Here is a 22,014-nt window from a genome sequence, read left to right as displayed (position 1 = left end):
TATATAATAACAATAACAATATTATAACAAATATATCAGTATATCAAATATACTAATCAGTAATGATATGAGATAGAAGTTTGTGTGCATAAATTCTGCAAACTATTAATAATTTTATATTAATATTAATATTTAATAATAATTAATATTTTTATAGTATTAAAGTCTGAAAACCAAAATTTAAATATTTTTATATTTTTACAAATTTTTATATATTCTAAAAAACTTTTATATTATGTACAAAATAAAATACATAATAAATATATATATATATATATATATATATATATATATATATATTAAAATTATAATATAAATCTAATAATAATAATAATAATAATAATAATTTAAAATCAAAATCACTAAAAATAAAAAAAAAAAAAAATAAAAAACAAAAAAAAAATAAAAATAACAAAAACAAAATTATAATTCCCACTCCAAAATATAGTCCCTCATAAAACGTTGCTATGTAACAGCTATGTAACAAAATTATAAGTGTCTTTCCACCTCAAAATATAGTCCCTCATAAAACGTTGCTATGTAACAGCTATGTAGCCGCGCAGTGATACATGAACAGGTGTTTCTCGTCATACCTAATACTATATTATGGATTTTAGGCTCTATATTTACCATTCAGAAGCCTGAATAGAAATTATCCGCTTTTTAAAAGAGCTGCATAGTTATCCTATCTTTAAAACAGAGCGTCAAAATGCTGTGATCTCCTTCTTTATCAATGACTGTGCTGTGCTCCACCCTCTGCTTCAGAGGCCCCGCCCATCCCGTGCGCATCCCGTCCGCATTCTGCAGGAGGCACGGGAAAACAGGGATAGACCATCCCGAGAAACTAGAGGGGTTTAGTGATTACGCATCACCGTTTTAATTCGCATTCACTCATGTTTAGACAGTACAACCGAGTTTTTTTGATTTCGATGATAAGATTTTGTAACTAAATAACAACAAAAGGGTATGTTTGTACAGAAAAGCTAACACCTGACCCGACCGAATTTCATTCTACCCTTTCCCAAACTGCGCCTTGGATTCTACCGTCCTGCTGCCATGTTGGATTGAAGGATCGTTATTGCTTTAAGAGTTCGGAATGAAAGTTTATATTATGCAGTCTGTCAAAAGTGAACGAATTAAAGAATAAATAAGCCACAGGAGTTAACGAGTCGCACCTGCATCGCGCGCGCATTGAGGACAACACTACGTCGGCTCTACATGTATGCGGAATTCCTAACGGGATGAACGGAGCGCAGGCCATGTTGATCTGTGATTGCACATAAAATCATCTAAAACGAGACAAACGCTCAAGTTCATCCGCCTCACCCGCCAACATGAGCGGCCACCCGCCCCACAGGAGGGTGGCAAACGTGGGCTCTCTGCTTCTGACCCCGCACGAGAACGAGTGTCTGTTCAACTACCTGGGCAGGAAATGCATCGTAAGTTGTGTTTACTCTCACTGTAGTCCTTTAACGTTCACATGCAAACCACCCTGCTTTTCCAATATCCAGTGATGTGATGCAAACGAACTTCTGGCAAGGACAGTTGTGTTTAAACGCGTTTGTGATGTCCATCAGGACGCACTGGGAACATCCTCCTCACTGCCAAAGCAAACGATACTTCTGTTATTGAAGTTAGATGTTGTAGTATAAGCTATTTGTATGATTGTGAGTTGGTAATTATATATTCCATGTGATTTCAGAGAAAATGGCAATAGGCCTTCTCCTTGAATGAAGGCTGGGTCGACAAAACCTAGTGAGCTGCCTACGAAGACAGCATCATAAGTGCTTTCTGAGTCAGCCAAATGATGCACGTGCCGATGATGCCCAGATATGCTGTCTATGTAGGCAGCTCACTATAGTCTTTGAGTCACAGCTAATGTCTCCACCAAATGTGTCAGTAAATTATCTATCTATCTATCTATCTATCTATCTATCTATCTATCTATCTATATGTATTTCTATCTACTGTTCTCTGTCACTGCATTTAGTTGGTACAAAATATAGTAAGACCGATGTGTCTGTGTTCAGTCTCAAGTAGCTATCCATTTCTTCTCAAAGTGTTAATACAATTAATGATTTTTTTTTTTTTTCATTTCTGGAAGCATCAAATTTGCGTTGAACGGAAACGTTCAGTTAGTTGTCTCTGTTAAATTGAAACAGCATCTACATCCCTCATTATATTATATCTAATTTAGCTTTAAATTGTCAGAAGATATTTGCTCTTTTCTCAAATTATCTATGGCTGTCTTGTCTGTCCTGCTTGAGGGCCCATGGTTATAGCATTTGGACACTTGCAAATGTTTGAATGTCTTTATTTGCAAAATATAAATACAAATAACATTTATTTATGAAGTTATTTCATATATTTATACAGTATAATACACTTTTGGATCACAACATTTTACAGAGAGAAGTTTTAAGAGTGATAAAACAGTGCATACGTTAATCAGCATAAAGGGATAGTTCACCCAAAAATGAAAATTACCCCATGGTTTACTCACTCTTAAGTCATCCTAGGTGTATATAACCTTAATTTTTCAGACGAATCAGAGTTATATTATATAAAAAAGTGTCCCACACGGCTCAAGTGAATGGCTGTTGAGATTTTGAAGTCCACTAAAGTGCATAAATCCATAATAAAAAGTGTCCCACACGGCTCCAGGCATCCTGAAGCAAAGCGATACGTCTGTGTAAGAAAAATATCCATATTTAAAACTTTATAAACCGTAATCTCTTGCTTCAGCTAACTGTCATATCCTCGTTCACGAGAGAGTGGCATTTTGAAATTAATTTTTTATTTTTTATTTTTTTTAAGAATACTCTCTTGCGTATGTTCTGGTTTTCAAATTCTATTGGAACATGTTCATAGTTATTGTGATGAACTACATCTCTGCTAGGTCACCTTTGTGAACTTAAGGAACTAGAAAACACCTTCACACCAGTTAGTTTAAAAGAATCTGACAAAAGCGTTCACAGTTTTGTTTGCAGATGGCACTTTTTTTAATGTGTTAAAACTGATTTCCAAATAATTCAATATCTAAAAGTGTCCAAATACCTTTTGAGGTCACTGTATGGTTCGAGTGAAAGAAATGTACCCTGTTGTTCTTGTTAGAAACTTCCTGTCTCTTGCCTTATAAGGAAGCATTTGTTAGAAATGTTTCCTTAGTTTCCTCTAGCAGCTGACGAGTTACACTTTATGCACATCATGTATTTGGTTAGTAATAGATTTCTGATGCATCAACAAGATGTTTTTTGGTTTTTTTGATAGTAATATACTTGGATTGTTCAAAAAAAGGCCAGTTTAAAAAAATCGGACTTGAAGTTGGGTTAAAATTGTCGATTGTAGAAATGGATAAAAGGGAAGGAATAAGATTGGCAAAGAAACAACTATTGTTTATGCATTTCACATGAAATCTGATTCACAAATATGCCATTCTTTCCCATAAGTTGCTCATCCATGTCTAGGTGGAAGGGGTATGGAGCAGTGTCAGTTTGGTATCAGCAGCCAAGGGCCGGACCATAAAGTGGGCTTTTACTGGGAATGACTAAATATGAGCTGCGTTGTTTGGGGCCAAGATCCAGCAGTCATGGGTTCATTCATCACTGTGTCCCGAACCGGCACCGAAAACTGAAGGCAGAGCATGGACCGAGTCCAAATCACACAATAGTGAGAGAGATGGAGAGAAGGGAAAAGATAGGGGTTGCGGGTGGGCTGTGCGTGATCAGCAGTCTTTGAGGACAGGAAGTGAACTGATCTGCCTCCTCTCCACGGAGATTTGAGCTTTAATGAATAGAGCTGCTGAGCCAGTACTGATCCAGAATCAGGTTTCCAAGCAAACCGAACCAAAGTCTGACATTAAGTCATGATCCCTGTGAAAGTGGGGGAAATGTACGTCTTTAATGCGTATTTATGTTCTTGGCAAAGACTTTAGCAGACAGGAATGCCGTACGGATGCAGTTAACTGGGAAAAGCCTGGCAAATGTCCATCAGTCGCCTCTTTTGGATGTTGCATTCAGTATTTGTTGAGTGCGATTAAACCCAGCCCATCGATCAAACGTATAGGTTTACATATGAGTATGATGAGTGTGTTTGGCCGCTTTGAATCCAATGAGTGTGTGTTGTTTATGTCATACGGAAACTTGACTTTTTCTTGAACTTGCTGAACTCTGAATACAGTAGTTGAACATTTAGCGATGTCCTTGAATCACTCGGCCCACCAAGACAAAACAAGTGCTCGTATTCGAATGCTGAATGTGCAGTCTAGAGCGTGAGGAAGCAGTTTTTCATCAGAAGAAATGAAGGGAAGTCTTGTTTCATTGGTGCTCCTGTTACTGACGTGGCACAATTGCAATGATTGGAGTAGTTACCCAGCATTCTCTTTTTCTTGTCTTTCTCTGTTGTTACGTGTAGATTTTTTTTTTTATGAATGAATTTAAAAAATAAATGGTTTATTTAGAGTCATCAAAGTTCACAACAATGTATTCAACACTTGAATAGACTTAATTGAGGAATGTCTATTATTCTATTATTTAATCAGGTTATTTTTCATTGATTTATTGGAGAAATAATCAGTAGGTTAATTGATTAAAAGTCTAAGTTTAGGAAATGTTTGATAAATTTAGACTTTCTATAATTTATTAATCAGCGAAGTATTTCTTTAATCAGATTACTTTTGATAATCAATTCAAATTTTCAATCATTTAATTAATTTTAAGAACCTTATTTAAAATTTCAAGCAATTAATTAGAATACTTTTGAGAATCATATTTATTCAAATGATTAATCCAATTACTTTTATTAATGAGTTAATCTTCTTATTTCTGTCAATCAGATTGCTAATTGTCTAATTCAATTCAATTGTAAGTCAATTCAAATTTTATAAAATCTTTGATACAATTTTGACTATAATCTCTTAAACTGAAGTATTTCTTTTAATCTGGTTAGAGAATTCTTCAATTTATGAAACCAATTAAAGTACTGAATTGTTTATTGAATTTTTTTTATAATTTAATAAAGTATTATAAATGAATTACTACTTATTGAATTACAAATTCCATGATTAATTTTTCTTATGCATACTTTTAATTGTTTTAATAATGAATTAATCTCCTCATTTCAGTTGGTCATTGGTTAATGTTTCTTCTGTTAATCAATTGATCAGAATATTTTTGATAATTGTTTAATCCGTTGGTTTGTTCAATTATTCAGGGTTGTTGCAATTCTGCTGACAGCCGGTTTCTTAAGTTATTGCTTAATGAAAACTTTAGAGGTCTGTATTGATTAGAGACTTTATTAAAATCTTTTTGTTCAGTGGCTTGTGGTGGTGTTGAATGCTTTCATCAGAAATGTTTCTGTCTAATGTGTGCGTTAAAGCATAGGACAAGGTTTCTTTGGTCTCCTGTAATTGCTCAGAATTCGCCTGCATGTGTGTGAATGCGTGTGTTACTTGTCCATGGAAAATATTTCATCTTCTCTGAGATCTTGGCTGTCCTCCCTATGACAGTATTGCCAAGACACTGGCCTATTTTTCCTTTCGGTAACCCGTGTCCTGAAAAAGTGTTCGAAATGCTGCTTTGGGTCATGTGCATGGAACGCAGACACTCTTCGAGTAAGAGTCCCTATGGAGAGAGAATAAAATGTCCCATCAGGTGTGTCTAAAATACTTTAAATTACAGCAGTATCTGCAGTTGATATCTGCAGTGGCCAGTGTGTGCAGCAAACAACATCATGCAGTATTCATACACTGATTTGTATGCATTCTTTGATGTTTACAGTTTCTCCAAGACATTAATATGCAGTTCTGTCCAAAATGCAGCCCTGATATTGAAAGGTGATGAGAGTAATTTCATAAGAAGATGAACATGTCAGTGTTGGTGCATTGCCTTTTTAATTTGTACTTAAGATAGAAACTAAGATAGTGGTTTTATTATTATTTTTATACACTTTAGGATTGGAAAAACTTGAGAATTTCAATCATATTTCACAATTATTAATTATTTATAAAGTGTTTTTTTTTTTTTTGTGTGTGTGGGGGGGTTTTTTTTTTTTTTTGTAAGTGTGTTTATATTTTATTTATACTAAAGTCTGTACTTTCTGTAGGATTTCAGATATGTTTGGATGCTTTGGTAGATCAAATTTAACAAAGGAATAATTCACCCAAACTGAAAGTGTTTTTATGTGAACAGATTTGGAGAAATTGAGCATTACATCACTTGCTCACCAGCACGACTCCAGTCCATCATTTATCATCTTGTAAAGAGAAAACAAACATCCGATAAAAACATCACCGTAATCCACATGACTCCAGTCCATCAGAGAAAGTATAGTGAATTGAAAAAAAAACATACTTTTAACTTTATGGACTGGGGTTGAGTAAATTACTTGTGGATTATTGTGATGTTTTTATCAGCTGTTTGGACTCTCATTCTGATGGCACCCATTCACTGCAGAGGATCCATTGGTTAGCAAGTGATGTAGTGCTACATTTCTACAAATCTGATCCGATGAAGAAACAAACTCATCTACATCTTGAATGGGCTGAGGGTGAGTACATTTCCAGCAAAATTTCATTTTTAGGTGAACTATTCCCTTAATGAACTATTTTTTGAAAAACATTATCTAAATAAAGTTTTGCTCTTAATTTTAGGATGATCGATAATTGTGTATTTTGCTTGTTTCATGAACTTGATGATTCTTTGTTTTTGCAGACCTTGTGCTCGGCGGTGGTCCAGGTGTACGGGGCAGACAGGGGCTCGTCCTGGTTCAAGAGGTGCTGTGGGGTGGCCTGTTTGGTGAAAGACAACCCTCAGAGGTCTTATTTTATCCGTGTCTTTGATATCAAGGTGAGCTCTCTGAAATGAAATAAACTGCAAAGATAAGCAGTTAGTGCATGTGATATGTAAAATATCTTGTTTCTCATTTTTACAGGGTGGAAAAGCAAAGTTTGAACAGGAGCTCTACAATAATTTCACAATCAATTGTTCGAGAGCCTACTTCATTACCTTTGCCGGAGATGTGAGTTGTTGAGTAGTTTTTTTTTTAATATTTCACGTTGTTGACCATTAGCAAGAAAGCAAACAGAGGGAACTAGCCATAAAATTTGTTGTAAAACTGCTTTACGCATTAGTGAGGATGTGATCTGGCTTTTTTGGTCATATGGTGTTTTGCTCTTTAGTCTTGTCAGATGGGCCTCAACTTTGCCAGTGAAGAGGAAGCCAAACGATTTCGGAGTGCACTCAACGAACCAAAAAACACAAAAAATGCACTTATTCATTTACTCATCCATATGTTGTTCCAAGTCCAATCCATATGACTTCCAATCACACCAAAAAATGCATTTACTCATCCATATGTTGTTCCAAAATGACTTCCTTTTTTTCGGTCTCACTTATTTTTTTGACTATCTCACTCCAAACTGTTGCTTTACAAGTCCAAAATTGTCATAAACATATATTTATTCCTCCCAAATCTGTGTTTTTCATAAAAGTTCACCCAAAAACTAGAATTATTATTATTCACTCCATAGTACATAATGTGTATGACTTTCTTCTTTCTGCGCACAACTGTATATTGTTTAATTTAATTGATTCTTATTTTGATTCTGATATAGCTATCTACCATATAGCAATAAATAGAGTTCAAACTAATATTATGCCGAGTATTGGAACTATACTTCAACATTTACTAATAGATTTTAAAAGTTTCATTAACTTAAGTTAACATTAATGAACTAAAATTGATCAATGTATAATTATTAATTTTATATATTTGTACAAAATGTTGTGGTTCAGCACTGTTTTTTTATTTATTATTATTATTATTATTATTATTATTATTAGTTATTATATTTATTATTTTATTATTATTATTATTGTTGTTCAAACTAATATGCTTTACAGTAACAGAAAAAACCAACATACAACCTAAAATACAAACATAAACAAACATATCAATAACTACAAAAAAAAAATAAACTTTAATATTAAAAATAACATAAATAAAGCATTTAAAATTTCCACATAATCTAATAAAAAAAAAATACAAAATAATTAAATAAGTAAGAGAGAATATCCAGCTACACTTTCCACTTCTTTCAGTAGAATGAAAGTTCATGAGAACTGGAGTTAAGTTTTAAAAAGTGATTTTGTAAAATCATATAATAGTTTTGTGTGAGGAACAGACCAAAATGTATATTGTTGTTAGTTAAAATCTGAACATACAGTTCAGCTCCTCTTGGCATGAGAATAGTGATGTTTCATCTGAGGATCAGACATTCCAGTTTTTGAATGCAGACTTAAATTTTAGTATGTTTTTGAAGCTTGAAAGCTCCAGTCATTCATTCTAATTGCATGGAAAAGAGTGACTAGCACATTATTTAAAATATCTCCTTTTGTGTTCCACAGTAGAAAGCAAGTCATATGGGTTTGTAATAACATGCGGATGAGTTTTTAATTTTCGGGTGAACTTTTCCATCAATGCGCTCCTTTATTAAGCTCGCATTTTCTTGTTAACCTGTTATTTGCTGTTGCCGGCTGCTCATTTGCAGTTGTGTTTATCTCGCCCTGTCTTTCCTCCTGTTCTTCTCAGTCTGTGGTTGTAATCTGTCGTAGTGTAGCAAGTGTGCTGGTTTTCTCTCCATAGGATGTGTCGTAAAACCTTCACAGTGGGCCTTTTCTCCTCATGTCCCTCTTGTAAACGCAGCAGTCTCTCTCCTCACTTCCTGGCTGGGTTCCAGTACTTCCTGCTCTGTTTTGCATGCTGGGCTTTGAAGTTTAGGCTTCCCTCTGCACTAACTGAATTTTAAAGAGGCCCTGGTGCCTTAAACGCCTCCTATGTCTGCCTTGCCTGCCTCTCTTTATGTTTAATGTGGTCGGATTCCGAACAAACATGTTGGATGACTTCTTGTGCAGTTTGATTGGATTTGCATACAATGAATCATTCAGTTATCTTCTGGGTGTTAAAGGTGAAGTGTGGAACATGTTGTTATTAGTGACACCAGATGGAATTTAAAATAGATTAAAATTATATTGTGATTTTTATTCTCCCTTGTTATTGGAAAATACTGTAAATATTTTAGTATATTACAGTAAATGCTTCTGCCAGCGAGTAGTTTATTTATTCACACACGTATTATTATTTTTAATAATAATTTTTTTTACAACTTTTTTCAGCAAGGATGATTTTGGAAGATTTTAAAAATATGAAATTGCTGAGCAGCTGTCATTGAGATAAAAGGTCTTTTAACATTTTCACAGTAGAAGAATAGATAAAAGCACTTCACCTTTAAGATCAATGTTATAAGAATATTATAAGTTTGCACATGAACGAACCACAAATGTTGGTGCTAAAAATTTGTAACATTCAGGGCACCTCTTTTTACCATCTTCTTCCCTAACCAAAAAAAAAGCCATAAATAAAACCATTAATTTGTGGATGTTGGTGTATTGTGAAAGGGCGCGGAGCTCAGGGCACCTCTTTTTACCATCTTCTTCCCTAACCTTTCTAACTAACATAATGTAACCATTTCCTTCTCCTTTGGGTGACCTGCCGGCTCTTTTCCTCTCTGTTACTGACCTCACTAGTCTTTTAACTCAGCCTCCACATTTTAACAATGTTAATTTTGTTTTTGCAGAGAAAAGACGTGACCCACCAAATGGTATGTGTCCTGGTACTTACATTCACTCATGAATTTACTCCTAATGTTGTAAGAGCTAATCAGTTTGTGTTTGCTGTTGTTGGTTGTTTTTTTTTGACAGAACTATGCTGAAATACACATAATGTATCTTCCACAGAAATCAGAACCTATTTTTGTGTGAGCGTCGTCAGGCATGAGTTTGATTCACACAAACACACATCCGCATTGTACGTGACCTAGATGAGAGTAGCGTTCAACCCCTGACTTGAAGCCTGAGGTCAATCTGTGCACTGGGAGCCATATGTATGCCACATGCTCTCGCCAATTCAATTACATCAAAGAGACCACGTTTCCTCCTTTTACTTGGTTAGAATTTCTCATGGATGTTTATTAGGGTCACGGCGCTGGTTTGACATCCCTTAGAAGTTGACATCCCTTGGTTGCCAGTTACTAAATTATCTTGTTTGCTCCATCTCCGTAGCCTGTAACAGGACATGTGTGACGCTAATTACAGTCCTATTTATTTTAATTTTATTTTATTATACTTTATTTTTATAAAAAGAATGCTACAGAAAATATCAAACCAAATGAAGTGGTTTTTATTTATTTTTTTATTCCGGAATATTTCCTATTGAAGCAATAATTTGGGGCAGGGCATATTTTCTATATATAATATATATTAGGGCTGTCAAATGATTAATCACGATTAATCACATCCAAAATAAAAGCTTTTCTTTACATAACATATGTGTGTATACTGTGTATATTTATTATGTATATATAAATACACACACATGCATGTATATATTTAAGAAGAATATGTTATGTTTATATATTAAATATATTTATCTATAATATAAAATATAAGAGTATAAATATATAAATGTATATACACATGTAAATATTTTCTAAATATATAATTTATGTATGTGTATTTATATATACATAATAAATATACCCTGTACACATACATATATTATGTAAACAAAACTTTTATTTTGGATGTGATTAATCATTTGATTGTATTTTATTTTTCAAAACACTGAACCATACTATTATTGTACTCTTATTTTTATTGTATTTTATTTTTCAAAACACTGAACCAGACTGACTATTGCTAGTCAGATGCTTGTATTGTTTTATAATTTTTTTTTATAATGTATTAATGTTTTTAATTATGATTTTATAGATTTATATATAATTTGTTTATTTTTTTTATTTTAAAAATAATTGTAAATACATAAATGTATTTATTTAAAATAATAAAATAAATAAATAAAATGTATTAATTACAAATACATTAAAAATAAATTAAGTATAATTAAAATTGTCTACACCCATGTGCCATGAACATTTTGGTTAATTTTCCTGAAAGAGAAACACTGTACATTTTAAATTATATTATTAAATTATACTATTATAAGTTTGATTTCTTGTGGAAATTAAATGTGAATTGTAATTTTGCGCCATTAAAACATCAAACCGAAGTGCAAAAATAATCCTGAACACTCCATTAGTCTGCCATTGGTTGTTCAAACGCAAAGTCCCGCCCCTTAACTCACACTATTTGTTCAGCTAGTGTTGTAGGCAGGTCAGGAGTCTCAAACAAACAGAGCAGTGTTTTGATAACACCACATTATTTACACTTTCCAAGGGATTCAGCTTATTTTTTTTATTTTTAGCATTACCAGCCAGTCAGAATCATTTCCAGTCTGAATTATTATCTGTGACGTTAAATCAACATATTTGTCCTAGATTTGTTATGGCAGCTCTGGAGGCCAGTTCCATTTTTTTCCCCCTCTCTCCAATCTGTTCACATTTCAAATTCACATTCATAATTTATAGCTTTTGTTCCAGACATATTGTGCCCTGCTTGACAACACTATGAAGAATATTGTTTAAAAATCAGATTTATGCGACACTTCGTACCGTTTCTCAAAGAACAGGATGTATTTGTGTTGTGTGTCCACCTGCAGAGAAAAAGCAAATTCAATCTTTCTCCAGCACATTTCCTTCCCTTCCGCTTCCTCATTGTGGAACTAGATTGGTGGTTGATATCAGACTGAACATGCTCAGTGTAGCTGCTTCATCAGAGATATAAAGGTGTTTTCAGTTCAGGGTTGATGAGCAGAGAAGCTAATCAGCGATTGGCTGGAATTCTCCACTGCGAAACATCCATCAAACGAAGTCAGAAACACACTTGTGTATTATTAAAAAGTCTGTGGCTTTGCCTGCAGTTGAAGACTTGTAACGCTTACAGCAAATTTCAGAGATTAAACTGGATTAGCAGTTCCTTACGTAATATTCTGCATTGCTAATTTTTCAGGATTTGACTAGCATGAGAGGGATTGGTTTGGTGGGCGGCCAGATCACAAAACTCTCTCAATTGGTTTAAAGAGCATCTCGGCTTTGGGGCTGCCTAGCTCGCTAGCATCCTGCTGCGGTGAAATTAGCTAGCTACCATAGCTTCACGCCTAAATGCTGGGCCACAGATGAGATGATGTTCTGCACGACCTTCCTGTCCGCCCCATCCGAGGAGTTTTTAGAGAGCGTTTCGAGGCCAGATGGGAGCTTGGTGCCCCTGCAGTGCTTGGTGTTGTCTGGGGATGAACTGAACGCGCCTTTGCCTCAGCCCTGTCTTAATACGCTGCTGAAATTCAGCTGCGACAGACCCTCCATCTCTACAGAGGACGTCCTCTCGAGAGGTGCTCTGGGTCACGGTAGAGGTCATAGGAAGCTCGTGGCTCTCGCCCAAGGTAGGGGTTTAGCAGCTCTGCTGTGACTCTACCATAATTAGTTTTCAATCAAAATAATGAATCTCTTGTGTATTTTAAATCATATTAACTCTTTGTATATTTCTTAGAAGAAGACGATACTGGATGTGACTACAGCCTCCATAGCTCTGTGGTGAAGACTGTCCTGAAAGCGACTGCTAGCTAATGTTTGTGGTTTTGGGGAAAGTTTGACACAAAGCCTGTTGTTCCAGCAGCGTTCTTTTCTATGAAAGCTGCTTTTTATCACCCACATTTTGCTGCAATGAGAATCATGATGACATGGTATATGTGTCATGATTCAGAGAGTTTCACTTTTGGCCGTGTGGTCAATGATATATTTGCGTAATGCGGTCATGTTTATTTGAATGAAACAAATTATTATTTGAATTTATTTATTTATCAGAGCAAGTTGTATGAAGTTTTTATACTTACAACAGACAAATGTCTTTCATTAATTCATTGACATTATTATTATTATTATATTTGTTGTTGTTCTTACCACACCAGCATCATCTGAACTTTGAATACATGAACTTCCAGGAATGTGTGTGATTCATTCATTGTGCCGCCCCCTCTATGCTTACGCTGGACAGAATCAGCTGTTGTTGAAACACAGAGTCTGAGAGCTCGGCCAGAGACGACTGCTGTCACTCTTCCAGGGAAATGTGTGCAACGGGTTGGTGATTCTCAGACAGCAGCTAATAAGTTTTGTCATGTGCCCAGGACCCACTCTCCTGATGGCAACGGTGGACATCAAGAATCCCGAGATAAACAACAAACTTAATGTGTCCCATAAGAATAACATGTTGCACAGTGGCCTTAACAAGAAGAAAAAGAAGGGCAAGGGCAGTCGGAAGTTGACGAAGGCTGACATTGGGACACCAAGCAACTTCCAGTGAGTATAGCAGTTTCAGTACTTCCTGTATTGGTAGGAAGTGACATCAGTAATGCATATTAAAATGCTGTCATGCTGCTAGATGTTTCTAATGAGGCTTTGTCTTTTTCTGTCCGTAGTCTCTGCAACTTGTCGTATTTGTAGTTTCTTTTACCTTTTACATGAAAAAGCTAGTTAATGTTAACGAACTGGACAAAAACGGACAAAAAAGTTCGCTCTTTAGGATTTTTTCCCCAATTTTAAAAACATATTTTAAAAGATATGATTTATGTTTTCTATAGAGTTGGTGCTGTTTTTACTTTCCATAAACTGTATACCCTAAAATAATTGTAAGCCCTAAAATTTGAAAATCCTATTAACTAACTTAAAATTATTGTTGGCTTCAAAAGTTCTTATTTAAATATGTATCTGTTTAATATGCTATATTAGTTTCTACGAAACGTATACCTTCAAAGAAATGTAAGATTAAAGTTTAAAAAAAATCCCCAATAAATTACACTTGAAAATGTTAACTTTAAAAAAAAAAATTATTTTTTTTTTACCTAAGAAATGTTTATTTTAATTAAAAAAATATATATAATTATTTTAGCCTTAATGTGTTTGTTTCTGTAAACATTCTACTTTTAAAGAAATGTAAGCTTAAAGTTTGAAATCCACATTACTTTAAACTTGAAAATGTTATTAAATTTAAAAAAAAATACTTAATTGTTTTAAGAAATTAATTACAATTTGCATGAATGTCATTTAGCATTATTAATATTATTAGTAGTATTTCAATAGTGTATCTAAATATTGGATTAAGTCTTTGTCAGATGGTTTTCTTTTCATTAACAGTTTTTGTATTTCTTTTTGGAAATCATTGATCTGAGCTTATGCCAGTGTTAATTTAGTATTAGTGAAAAATATTTTGTTAATATTTTTAATTTAATTGTAATATTTTCTGTTTTCATTCAAATTTTAGTGAATTTTGAGTTAATTAAATTTTGACTTATTGCATTTTTTTTTTAAATGTCAATATAGCTTTAAATTGTATTACTAGCTTTTTAACTGTATTACTGTGGTGCAGAAGCTCAGATCAGTGAGACCTACAGCCAGTCAATTCCTAGAGAAATAAAAGTAATCAGTTTCTAAAGAAATTGAATACAAGATTGGTTAATAATATAACGTAACAGAAGGATTTCCAGCACCTGAATGCAAGAATATAATGTAACGGAAGGATTTTCAGCACGGCTCAAGGGTTAGGTTTATTCCCTTTCCTCATGTTGTATTTGTTGTTGTTTATGCCAGTCTGACTGTGCTTAACGCAATATTTTCCAGGCACATCGGTCATGTAGGATGGGATCCGAACACAGGCTTCGATGTAAGTACACAACAATGACTTGCTCTGTAACCCCACCAACACACTCACACGCTCTCACTGTCATACTCACTCTCACATACATATTGAAGAATCTCTCATAGGAAAACAATGCTGACCTGTGTAGTAATGGCATGATAAAATGCCTCAATAGCCTTGTGTCCATGCAGGCTGAAGCATCTGACGCTTGAATATGCAGTCTGTCGCCCACAACACTACGCAGATTGCATTTGTACACAGCAGTGTGTTATCTGTATATTTGCACTGTGTATATTTGAAATCATTTATGCTGAACTGTTTGTTATGGAAATACTGGAGATATTGCAACCTGCTTTCTTTTTATAAAGCAATTAGAAATGCAGGCTACTGGTGCAATAAAATGAGATACTGTTGCTCTTAACTAACTGGAAAAATATGTAAATGCTCTGAAGATGCCTCATTTTAAGCTTTGCATTATGCATGCAGCTGGAATGTTGAGCATGACATGATGGATGGTTAGCATTAGCAGTTTGTCCACAAGGTGGCAGGATTGTGCTATATTTGAGAACAGCATGAATGCTGGGAAAATTATGTGTAGTGCTTGCAAGGCAGAATTGTGTTGATTTCTCTTAAGATTTTAATCATCATGATCTTATTTTTAAATGAATAATACCCATTAACTGGCATTTGAAGATATTATTTTAAGAATTCTTTTGTTGTAAAGAAGTTTTTTTTTTTTTTAGGTTCTATAAACATTATGCTTTTAAAGTAAATTAAAAATAATAGTTTGAAAATCCCCATTAATTTAGTTATTTTTTTATTTAATTAACTTTTTTTTTTTTTACTTTTAGTTGTTTAGTTATTGACTTAAAACAAGTAAAAACTAATATATTTTTTATTTTAACCTTAATTATTATTATTTATTATTTTTTAGTTTCTATAAGCATTATACTTTTAAGAATTAAATTCTTAACTTGCACCCTAAAAAGTTATGTTTAAAATATGTATGTATTAATTTAATTTATTTTAGCCTTAATGTTCTGTTTTTAGTTTTTCTAAACATTATAGCTTTAAAGGTAAGATTAAAGTTTGAAGTTTTTTTTTTTTTTTTTGAGCACAAAAGAAGATATGTTGAAGGTTGCATGTTTGTAAACAAACAGTTGACGGTAGCCATTGATTTCCATGGTATGGAAGAAAATACTATGGAAGTCAATGGGTACCGTCAACTGTTTGGTCACCAACATTTCTTCAAAATATCTCTTGTGTGAACTGTCCCTTTAACTTCAGCATTCAAAAACTAACCAGCGGTGATAATGATATTTGCATACCGAGTTGCAATTTGCTGTCTTACATCTGTTTGCACACATTGGAATGCGATTAGGCCTTTAAATTTTGCATCCATTTACTCATCGTTTGACACATTATCATTAATATCTCTCTCTCTTTCTTCTTCTATCTATATTTAGTTGTGCTTACTAAGACAAGCATCACTATTACTATTGCTCATACTTAAGGTTGGTGATCCGAACAACCCCCTAACTCTAAATAAAACATTCTGGACACTTATCTGCATGTTTTTGCTATAGGAATAAATAATATTTCAAGTTATTTGGCACAGGCAAAAACAACACGTCTTCTTCAGCAAATCTAAAAATTCTAGTTCTGCTTAACTTCATCACTATTCTTTTGCTGCCTTGCAAGCACTTGTATTTCATGTATGAAACGGTTTTAGTAATAAACAGTTCTGCTGAATTACAGTTAAATATCTAACTATTATTTATGAAGAAAAAAAGAAATGTCTCACGACTTGACCTTTTTTATTTTGCAGTTGAATAATTTGGACCCAGAGCTGAAGAACCTGTTCGACATGTGTGGCATCTCTGAGGCCCAGCTCAAAGATAAGGAGACGTCTAAGGTCATCTACGACTTCATTGAGAAGAAGGGCGGTGTAGAGGCTGTGAAGAATGAGCTGAGGAGACAAGGTGAGACTGATCGCTGTCAGACCCTCTGCACTGAACACCTGCACATCTCATATTCACATGTCAGTCCATCATCCATCCACTGTCAGAACGTCTGGCCTGAATCAACAAAAACTGCTCAAAACTTCCCCTAACTACTGCTTTTTCAAGTAACTTTCTGTCCTGAAGCAGCAAAGCCAGTATATCCTTTTTATAAGATTAAAATAAAGTGGCTGTAACACATTCCTCAGAGGATTTTATACAGTAGTTGGATGCATATATTATATTTGATCAATATATGTGGTTTTCCTTCAGGTCCTCCCAGGTGGTGCGGTGGGTAGAATGTGTGTGTTTCTGAGTGAAACCTGCTTAGATTTGCATGTGTAAGAGGTCTGAATCTTTTCAAGTTGGCATGGGTTGTTTTGTATGATATTTTAACACTCGGAGGATACATTTTAGAAGTGGAAGTGCGGTTTTACATACATGTAACTTTATGGAAACGCATTTGTGCATGTATGGATATTTTTCATGATTGTTCTAGAGGCATTTGTTTACTTTTGTTGATCTTTTAAAAACATGTTTGATTGCTGAAAACCATGACTTTTGTTTCTTTATTAACAAATAAAACTATACAAGAACCCATAAAAGAAAATGATGAAGTGGTTGTAACTTTATTTTTACTTTATTTTTTTTGGTATGTTTTATCATTATTTTTTAAATTAAATATGTAATTTATCTATTACATGGCTGTTAGCTTATACTACACAACCCACTAAAAAGATGCGTACTTTAAATTGTAAGAATTTCTGCTTAGCTGTAGTTGATATGACTTAATAGAATGTGTAGTAATAATATATAGAATAAGTACATGGTAATTTTAAAAAATATTTTTAACTGTATCTGCAGTATATTCAACCATTAAGGTGCGGCAACATTTACAGGTTTTTATTTATTGATTTATTTTGCTGATGTGACTGCTCCTTTTTGGTATGTTTTATCATTATTTTTTAAATTAAATATGTAAATTATCTATTAAAATAAATATTTTTTTGGTATGTTTTATCATTATTTTTTAAATTAAATATGTAATTAATTTATTACTATAGATAACACATGAAGCACATATATCTGCTAAAAGTAATTTTCCCCAAAATCTCGAAGTATACTAGCATACAGATGCTTCAAAGCGAATAAATCATGGGGTCTTTAAACTATACTAATGGTGTGTTCAAGTCCTCATGGGAAGTTTGTGTTTATGATTTGGGAAATCATAATTGCAATGTCAGATGTGTTCAAGTCACTTTGGTTGAAACAAGATAGCAATGTAGTTAAACTATTGTTTCAAACAAAATGATGAATGAATTTGGTTGTCTTTGCTTTGTTTTTATTCAATTTGCGAAGTTACTATAAATTGAATTATGTATTAAATTGTAACTGTGTAGAGGTCGACCGATATGGGTTTTTCACTGGCCGATACCGATATTTAGAAATCAGGGCAGCCAATTGCCGATATGTTTGGCCGATTTTGGTTTTTTTTTTATTTTTTTTATTTTTTTTTTTATCATCATCTCATAAAAGTGAGTTTGACCAAATTATTATTGCAGGGTATAAGATCGTAATAGAAGTAGCCCAATTTAGAGTAATAATACATGGCTCAAAACATAAGCACCTTCTCAAAACAGTTCTGAAGCAAGTTTGTTTACTGACAGACACCAGTGTTTCCCACAGACTGCAAATTAATTCCATCACTACAGACGTTATATCCATTTCATCTGCCGAATTTTCCATCTTGACTTGAACACCATGAATACATGGAGAGTCTGCATGTTTAATTCTTCTAATGCTAACAAATCTGTTTCTGCTCTTGCAGCACCCCCGCCTCCACCCTCCCGGGGCGGCCAACCACCCCCACCCCCTCCTCACACTTCTGGGCCCCCACCTCCACCACCCCCAGTGCGGGGACGAGGAGCCCCACCACCTCCTCCACCTTCAAGGGCCCCAACGAGCGCTCCCCCTCCGCCTCCTCCATCCCGGCCTAGCATGGGAGCGCCTCCACCACCACCACCTCCCAGCAGAGGGCATCCACCTCCCCCTCCACCTGTCCCCGCCTCCATGCCACCTCCCCCGCCACCGCCTCCCCCATCCGGAGGCGCCGCCCCACCTCCTCCTCCACCGCCTCCTCCTGGACCTCCTCCAGCTCCTGAAGTGGACGGAGGCCACGGTGAATCAACGCCCTCGCCCATGGGTGGGAAGTCAGCTCTGCTGGAGCAAATCAAGGAGGGCACTCAGTTAAAGAAAGTGGAACAAAACAACAGGCCAGTGTCGTCCACAGGACGTGACGCGCTACTCGACCAGATCCGACAGGGCATCCAGCTCAAAACGGTGAGGACTGTAAACACTAACACATCCTGATGTGTCCCAGACAAAGGTGGAGGTACCGCCTGCTCACCTGTCAATCATCCTTTGAGTTAAAACTAAGGTTTTAAACAACCAGTTACATGTGGCCAATCAAAACGTTTTTGTCACTACATAATCATTTATACAGTTTTATAATTTATTTTATTATAAAAAATTATTATAGTATATTTGGATAAAAAATGTGTTTGTGTGTGTGTGTATATATTTGATCAAAAATACAGTTAAAAAAAATACAGTTTTTATTTGAATATATTTTAAAAAGTAATTTATTCCTGTGATTAAATATTTATTCCTGTGATAAACATGTTTATAATATATACATACATACATACATACATACATACATACAGTACTGTAAGTCCCCAAATGCTTTCATAATATTTAATATAAATCATTGTAGCATGCTCTATGAAGCGTTATTTGTTATGGTTGTCTGATTGCTTTATTCTTGAATGTTCAGGTATCAGATAATGACTCAGGACCACCCACCCCTGCTCAGTCAGCAGGCATTGTTGGAGCTCTGATGGAGGTGATGCAAAAGAGGAGCAAAGCCATCCACTCCTCGGGTAAGTGCTTGTTTCACTCTCTCAAAAGTTTGTTCAAAACAGGCCACTCATAGCTGCAATGTTTTTTTTTCTTTCTTTCTCACTTTAACCAATGTGGATGCAGTTAGATTACTACGCATTACTGTTACGTTTTAAAGATGATGTAACATGTCAAGTCCAACTAAAAGATTATTTTGGTAACATGACAGATAACATGACTTTTCCCTCTTCATCCCCAGTTAAATCGATGTATTTTTAGCATTCGTTCACTGACGCAGATAAACGCTGATGTGTTGAGGCCACTTTTCATACTGTAATATCCTTTGGTTCATTTGAGATTGAGGATGAAAGCTATTGTCAGTAAGTAATGAGTTATTTACGGTGGTTATGCATCTTTTTTTGGTCCGTAGATGAAGATGAGGATGATGAGGATGAAGAAGACTTTGAGGATGATGACGAATGGGATGATTAATCCTGCAACACTAACCCCAACCAGTAGAGTAAATGATACTAAATTGTCACTTCCCCAAATTTTACGCTCATTCTGTGTATGAATTTTCTTTTCCAAATCGCTGTATATTTTTGTTGCCTTTTTGCTTTTTTTTTTTTTTTTTTTTTATCTGTGCAATACCTCATGTAATCTGTAAAGTACTGTCATTTATCCTCTGTAAAATAATCTCCTGGAATAACCATGTGAAGTTTTATGCCAGGATTCATGATTTGTTGACCTGAATGTTTTTGTTCCCCTGTGAGTGGGGAAAGGGAGATAGACGGGACGCTTGATGTCCTTATTAATTGTTGATTAATGATTTAGATAACACTATTTTCATACCCTACTTTTCTGTACCTTCGATTTTCTTATTCAAATCCTAGTTTAGCATTCTTAGATTTGGTAAGAGGTTCTCCTATCATAATAAGTATGTCCCCTGTATTGTTTCCCTTGTAAATGTACACCAGGCTGATATATTGAGGCTATATATATTTTTGCACGAATAACAAAAGGAAATTCACTGCAGGATGAGAACACATTGGCTGAACACTTTGAATATGATTTCTGTGGTAATTATGATCAGCATCACACTACATTGCACGTCACAAAGTAGACCGTTCTGAGGTTTTGATTTCACTTTATTAACAAGAAAATAATATACAGTAGATTCAAACCGGCAAAGTCGTGAGTACAGCTTGCTCCTGAATGTGAAAAACCATCAGTTCACAAATATAGAACTTCAGTCATATCAAGAAAAAAAAAAAAAAAGAAAAAGAAGCACTTCACAAAAAAATAAAAAATAATAAAAAAAAACAATTTAAACTTCCATTTGTTAGAAGCTTTTACAGGTCAATGCTTGACTGACAACTACATTTAAGGTAATGGAAAACAACAAACCTTTGTGTACAATTAATGCTGGTTTAACAGTATTGTCTGACTGAACTGAATATGCTGTCCTTGTCCTGTAAGGATAGTACTGAAGAAATTGTATAATTGACATCAAATCTTGCAAGAGGGTTGGAATGTGGACTGAAAACACTAAATTCTATACTTAAATAAATGGTAATATTTACAAACCTGAGATATTGTGCTTTTCTTTTTAGTAACCTACATTTTTGCAATGCATGTATATTTTAACTTCTAGCTTTTCCAACTTGTATAAATACTTCATGTATAAAACGGGATGAACATCAGTTAGTTGCATGATGGATACATTGGAGTCTGAATTATGGCAATCAGCTTTCAAAGTAAATCAGCTTTATTCTTTTTGGATTTGATCTTTCTCATATGATATAAGGCATATGCGCTTATTTATGTTTCTGACATGGGTGCCCAACCACCGCAACAGCCAATTATTTTTTCTTAAGCAAAATAAAATGGAAAATGAGCTTACACTGTGAAGATCCAGCTATTATAAGCATCTTTGGACTTGTCCTTCCCACTTAATTTGACGCTTTAGAAAGTTAATAAAGTGGGAAGTTGCAGTTTAGGGTCAGCGATATCTTATTTGCAAAAGATCTGAACTAATTACGGTTTATTATTTGTTTTTGTTTTTTATTTGTTTTCATTATTAATATCTGCCAACACTGATCGCCAGTGCTTAAACTGACAGAAATTAAAAAAGCCCAAAGACAGGATACCACATTCGCTAAGGCAAATGCACAAAACCATGATGTTATCTGTAAGAAACGTTATCAAGAACGGTAGCATTTAACATTAGTACACAGATCTGTAGAACAAGTAGGTTAGAGAATGAAATTAAATACGCAAACACTAGCCATGAAGAAGTCTATGCTAAGTCATTCAGTATAGTAGTAACATTTTCTCAAAGTCGTGCAAAAAAAAAATAAAAAATCATAAGAGCACTAGACAAAGTTATCATCTATATAGCAATGTTATTAATGAAAACTATAACAGTAATATGTATTGTTGCGTAAATAACAAACAACTTATAAAATTAT

The 22,014-nt window shown here is 34.4% G+C and overlaps 1 protein-coding gene across 2 annotated transcripts; it reads left to right on the top strand.

Annotated features, from left to right (window-relative positions):
* Window positions 1-906: 906 nt before the first annotated feature.
* LOC109052902 (neural Wiskott-Aldrich syndrome protein-like) lies at window positions 907-21,134 on the top strand. Of its 2 annotated transcripts, XM_042715535.1 has the most exons (11): window positions 907-1,439; window positions 6,711-6,845; window positions 6,931-7,017; window positions 7,178-7,268; window positions 9,629-9,658; window positions 13,135-13,306; window positions 14,624-14,666; window positions 16,471-16,624; window positions 18,471-18,982; window positions 19,479-19,584; window positions 19,974-21,134. In XM_042715535.1, exons 1-11 carry the CDS (start codon window positions 1,335-1,337, stop codon window positions 20,033-20,035), a joined length of 1,497 nt encoding a protein of 498 aa, XP_042571469.1. In that variant the 5' UTR covers window positions 907-1,334; the 3' UTR covers window positions 20,036-21,134. The 2 variants fall into 2 exon arrangements, with proteins under 2 accessions (XP_042571469.1, XP_042571468.1); XM_042715534.1 differs by lacking the exons at window positions 907-1,439; window positions 6,711-6,845; window positions 6,931-7,017; window positions 7,178-7,268; window positions 9,629-9,658 and adding an exon at window positions 11,001-12,393.
* The last annotated feature ends 880 nt before the right edge of the window (window positions 21,135-22,014 follow it).

The sequence above is a fragment of the Cyprinus carpio genome, chromosome A25 (genome assembly GCF_018340385.1).
Source record: "Cyprinus carpio isolate SPL01 chromosome A25, ASM1834038v1, whole genome shotgun sequence".
NCBI classification, from domain to species: Eukaryota; Metazoa; Chordata; class Actinopteri; order Cypriniformes; family Cyprinidae; genus Cyprinus; species Cyprinus carpio.
This window is presented reverse-complemented; position numbering and strand designations above follow the sequence as displayed.

Excerpts from the sequence above, each read along its gene's own strand:
- LOC109052902 (XM_042715535.1), top strand. The coding sequence starts at position 1,335 with ATGAGCGGCCACCCGCCCCACAGGAGGGTGGCAAACGTGGGCTCTCTG. Across the intron at positions 1,440-6,710 it reads ACCTGGGCAGGAAATGCATC|ACCTTGTGCTCGGCGGTGGT; the intron begins GTAAGTTGTGTT and ends TTGTTTTTGCAG. Across the intron at positions 16,625-18,470 it reads GAATGAGCTGAGGAGACAAG|CACCCCCGCCTCCACCCTCC; the intron begins GTGAGACTGATC and ends CTGCTCTTGCAG.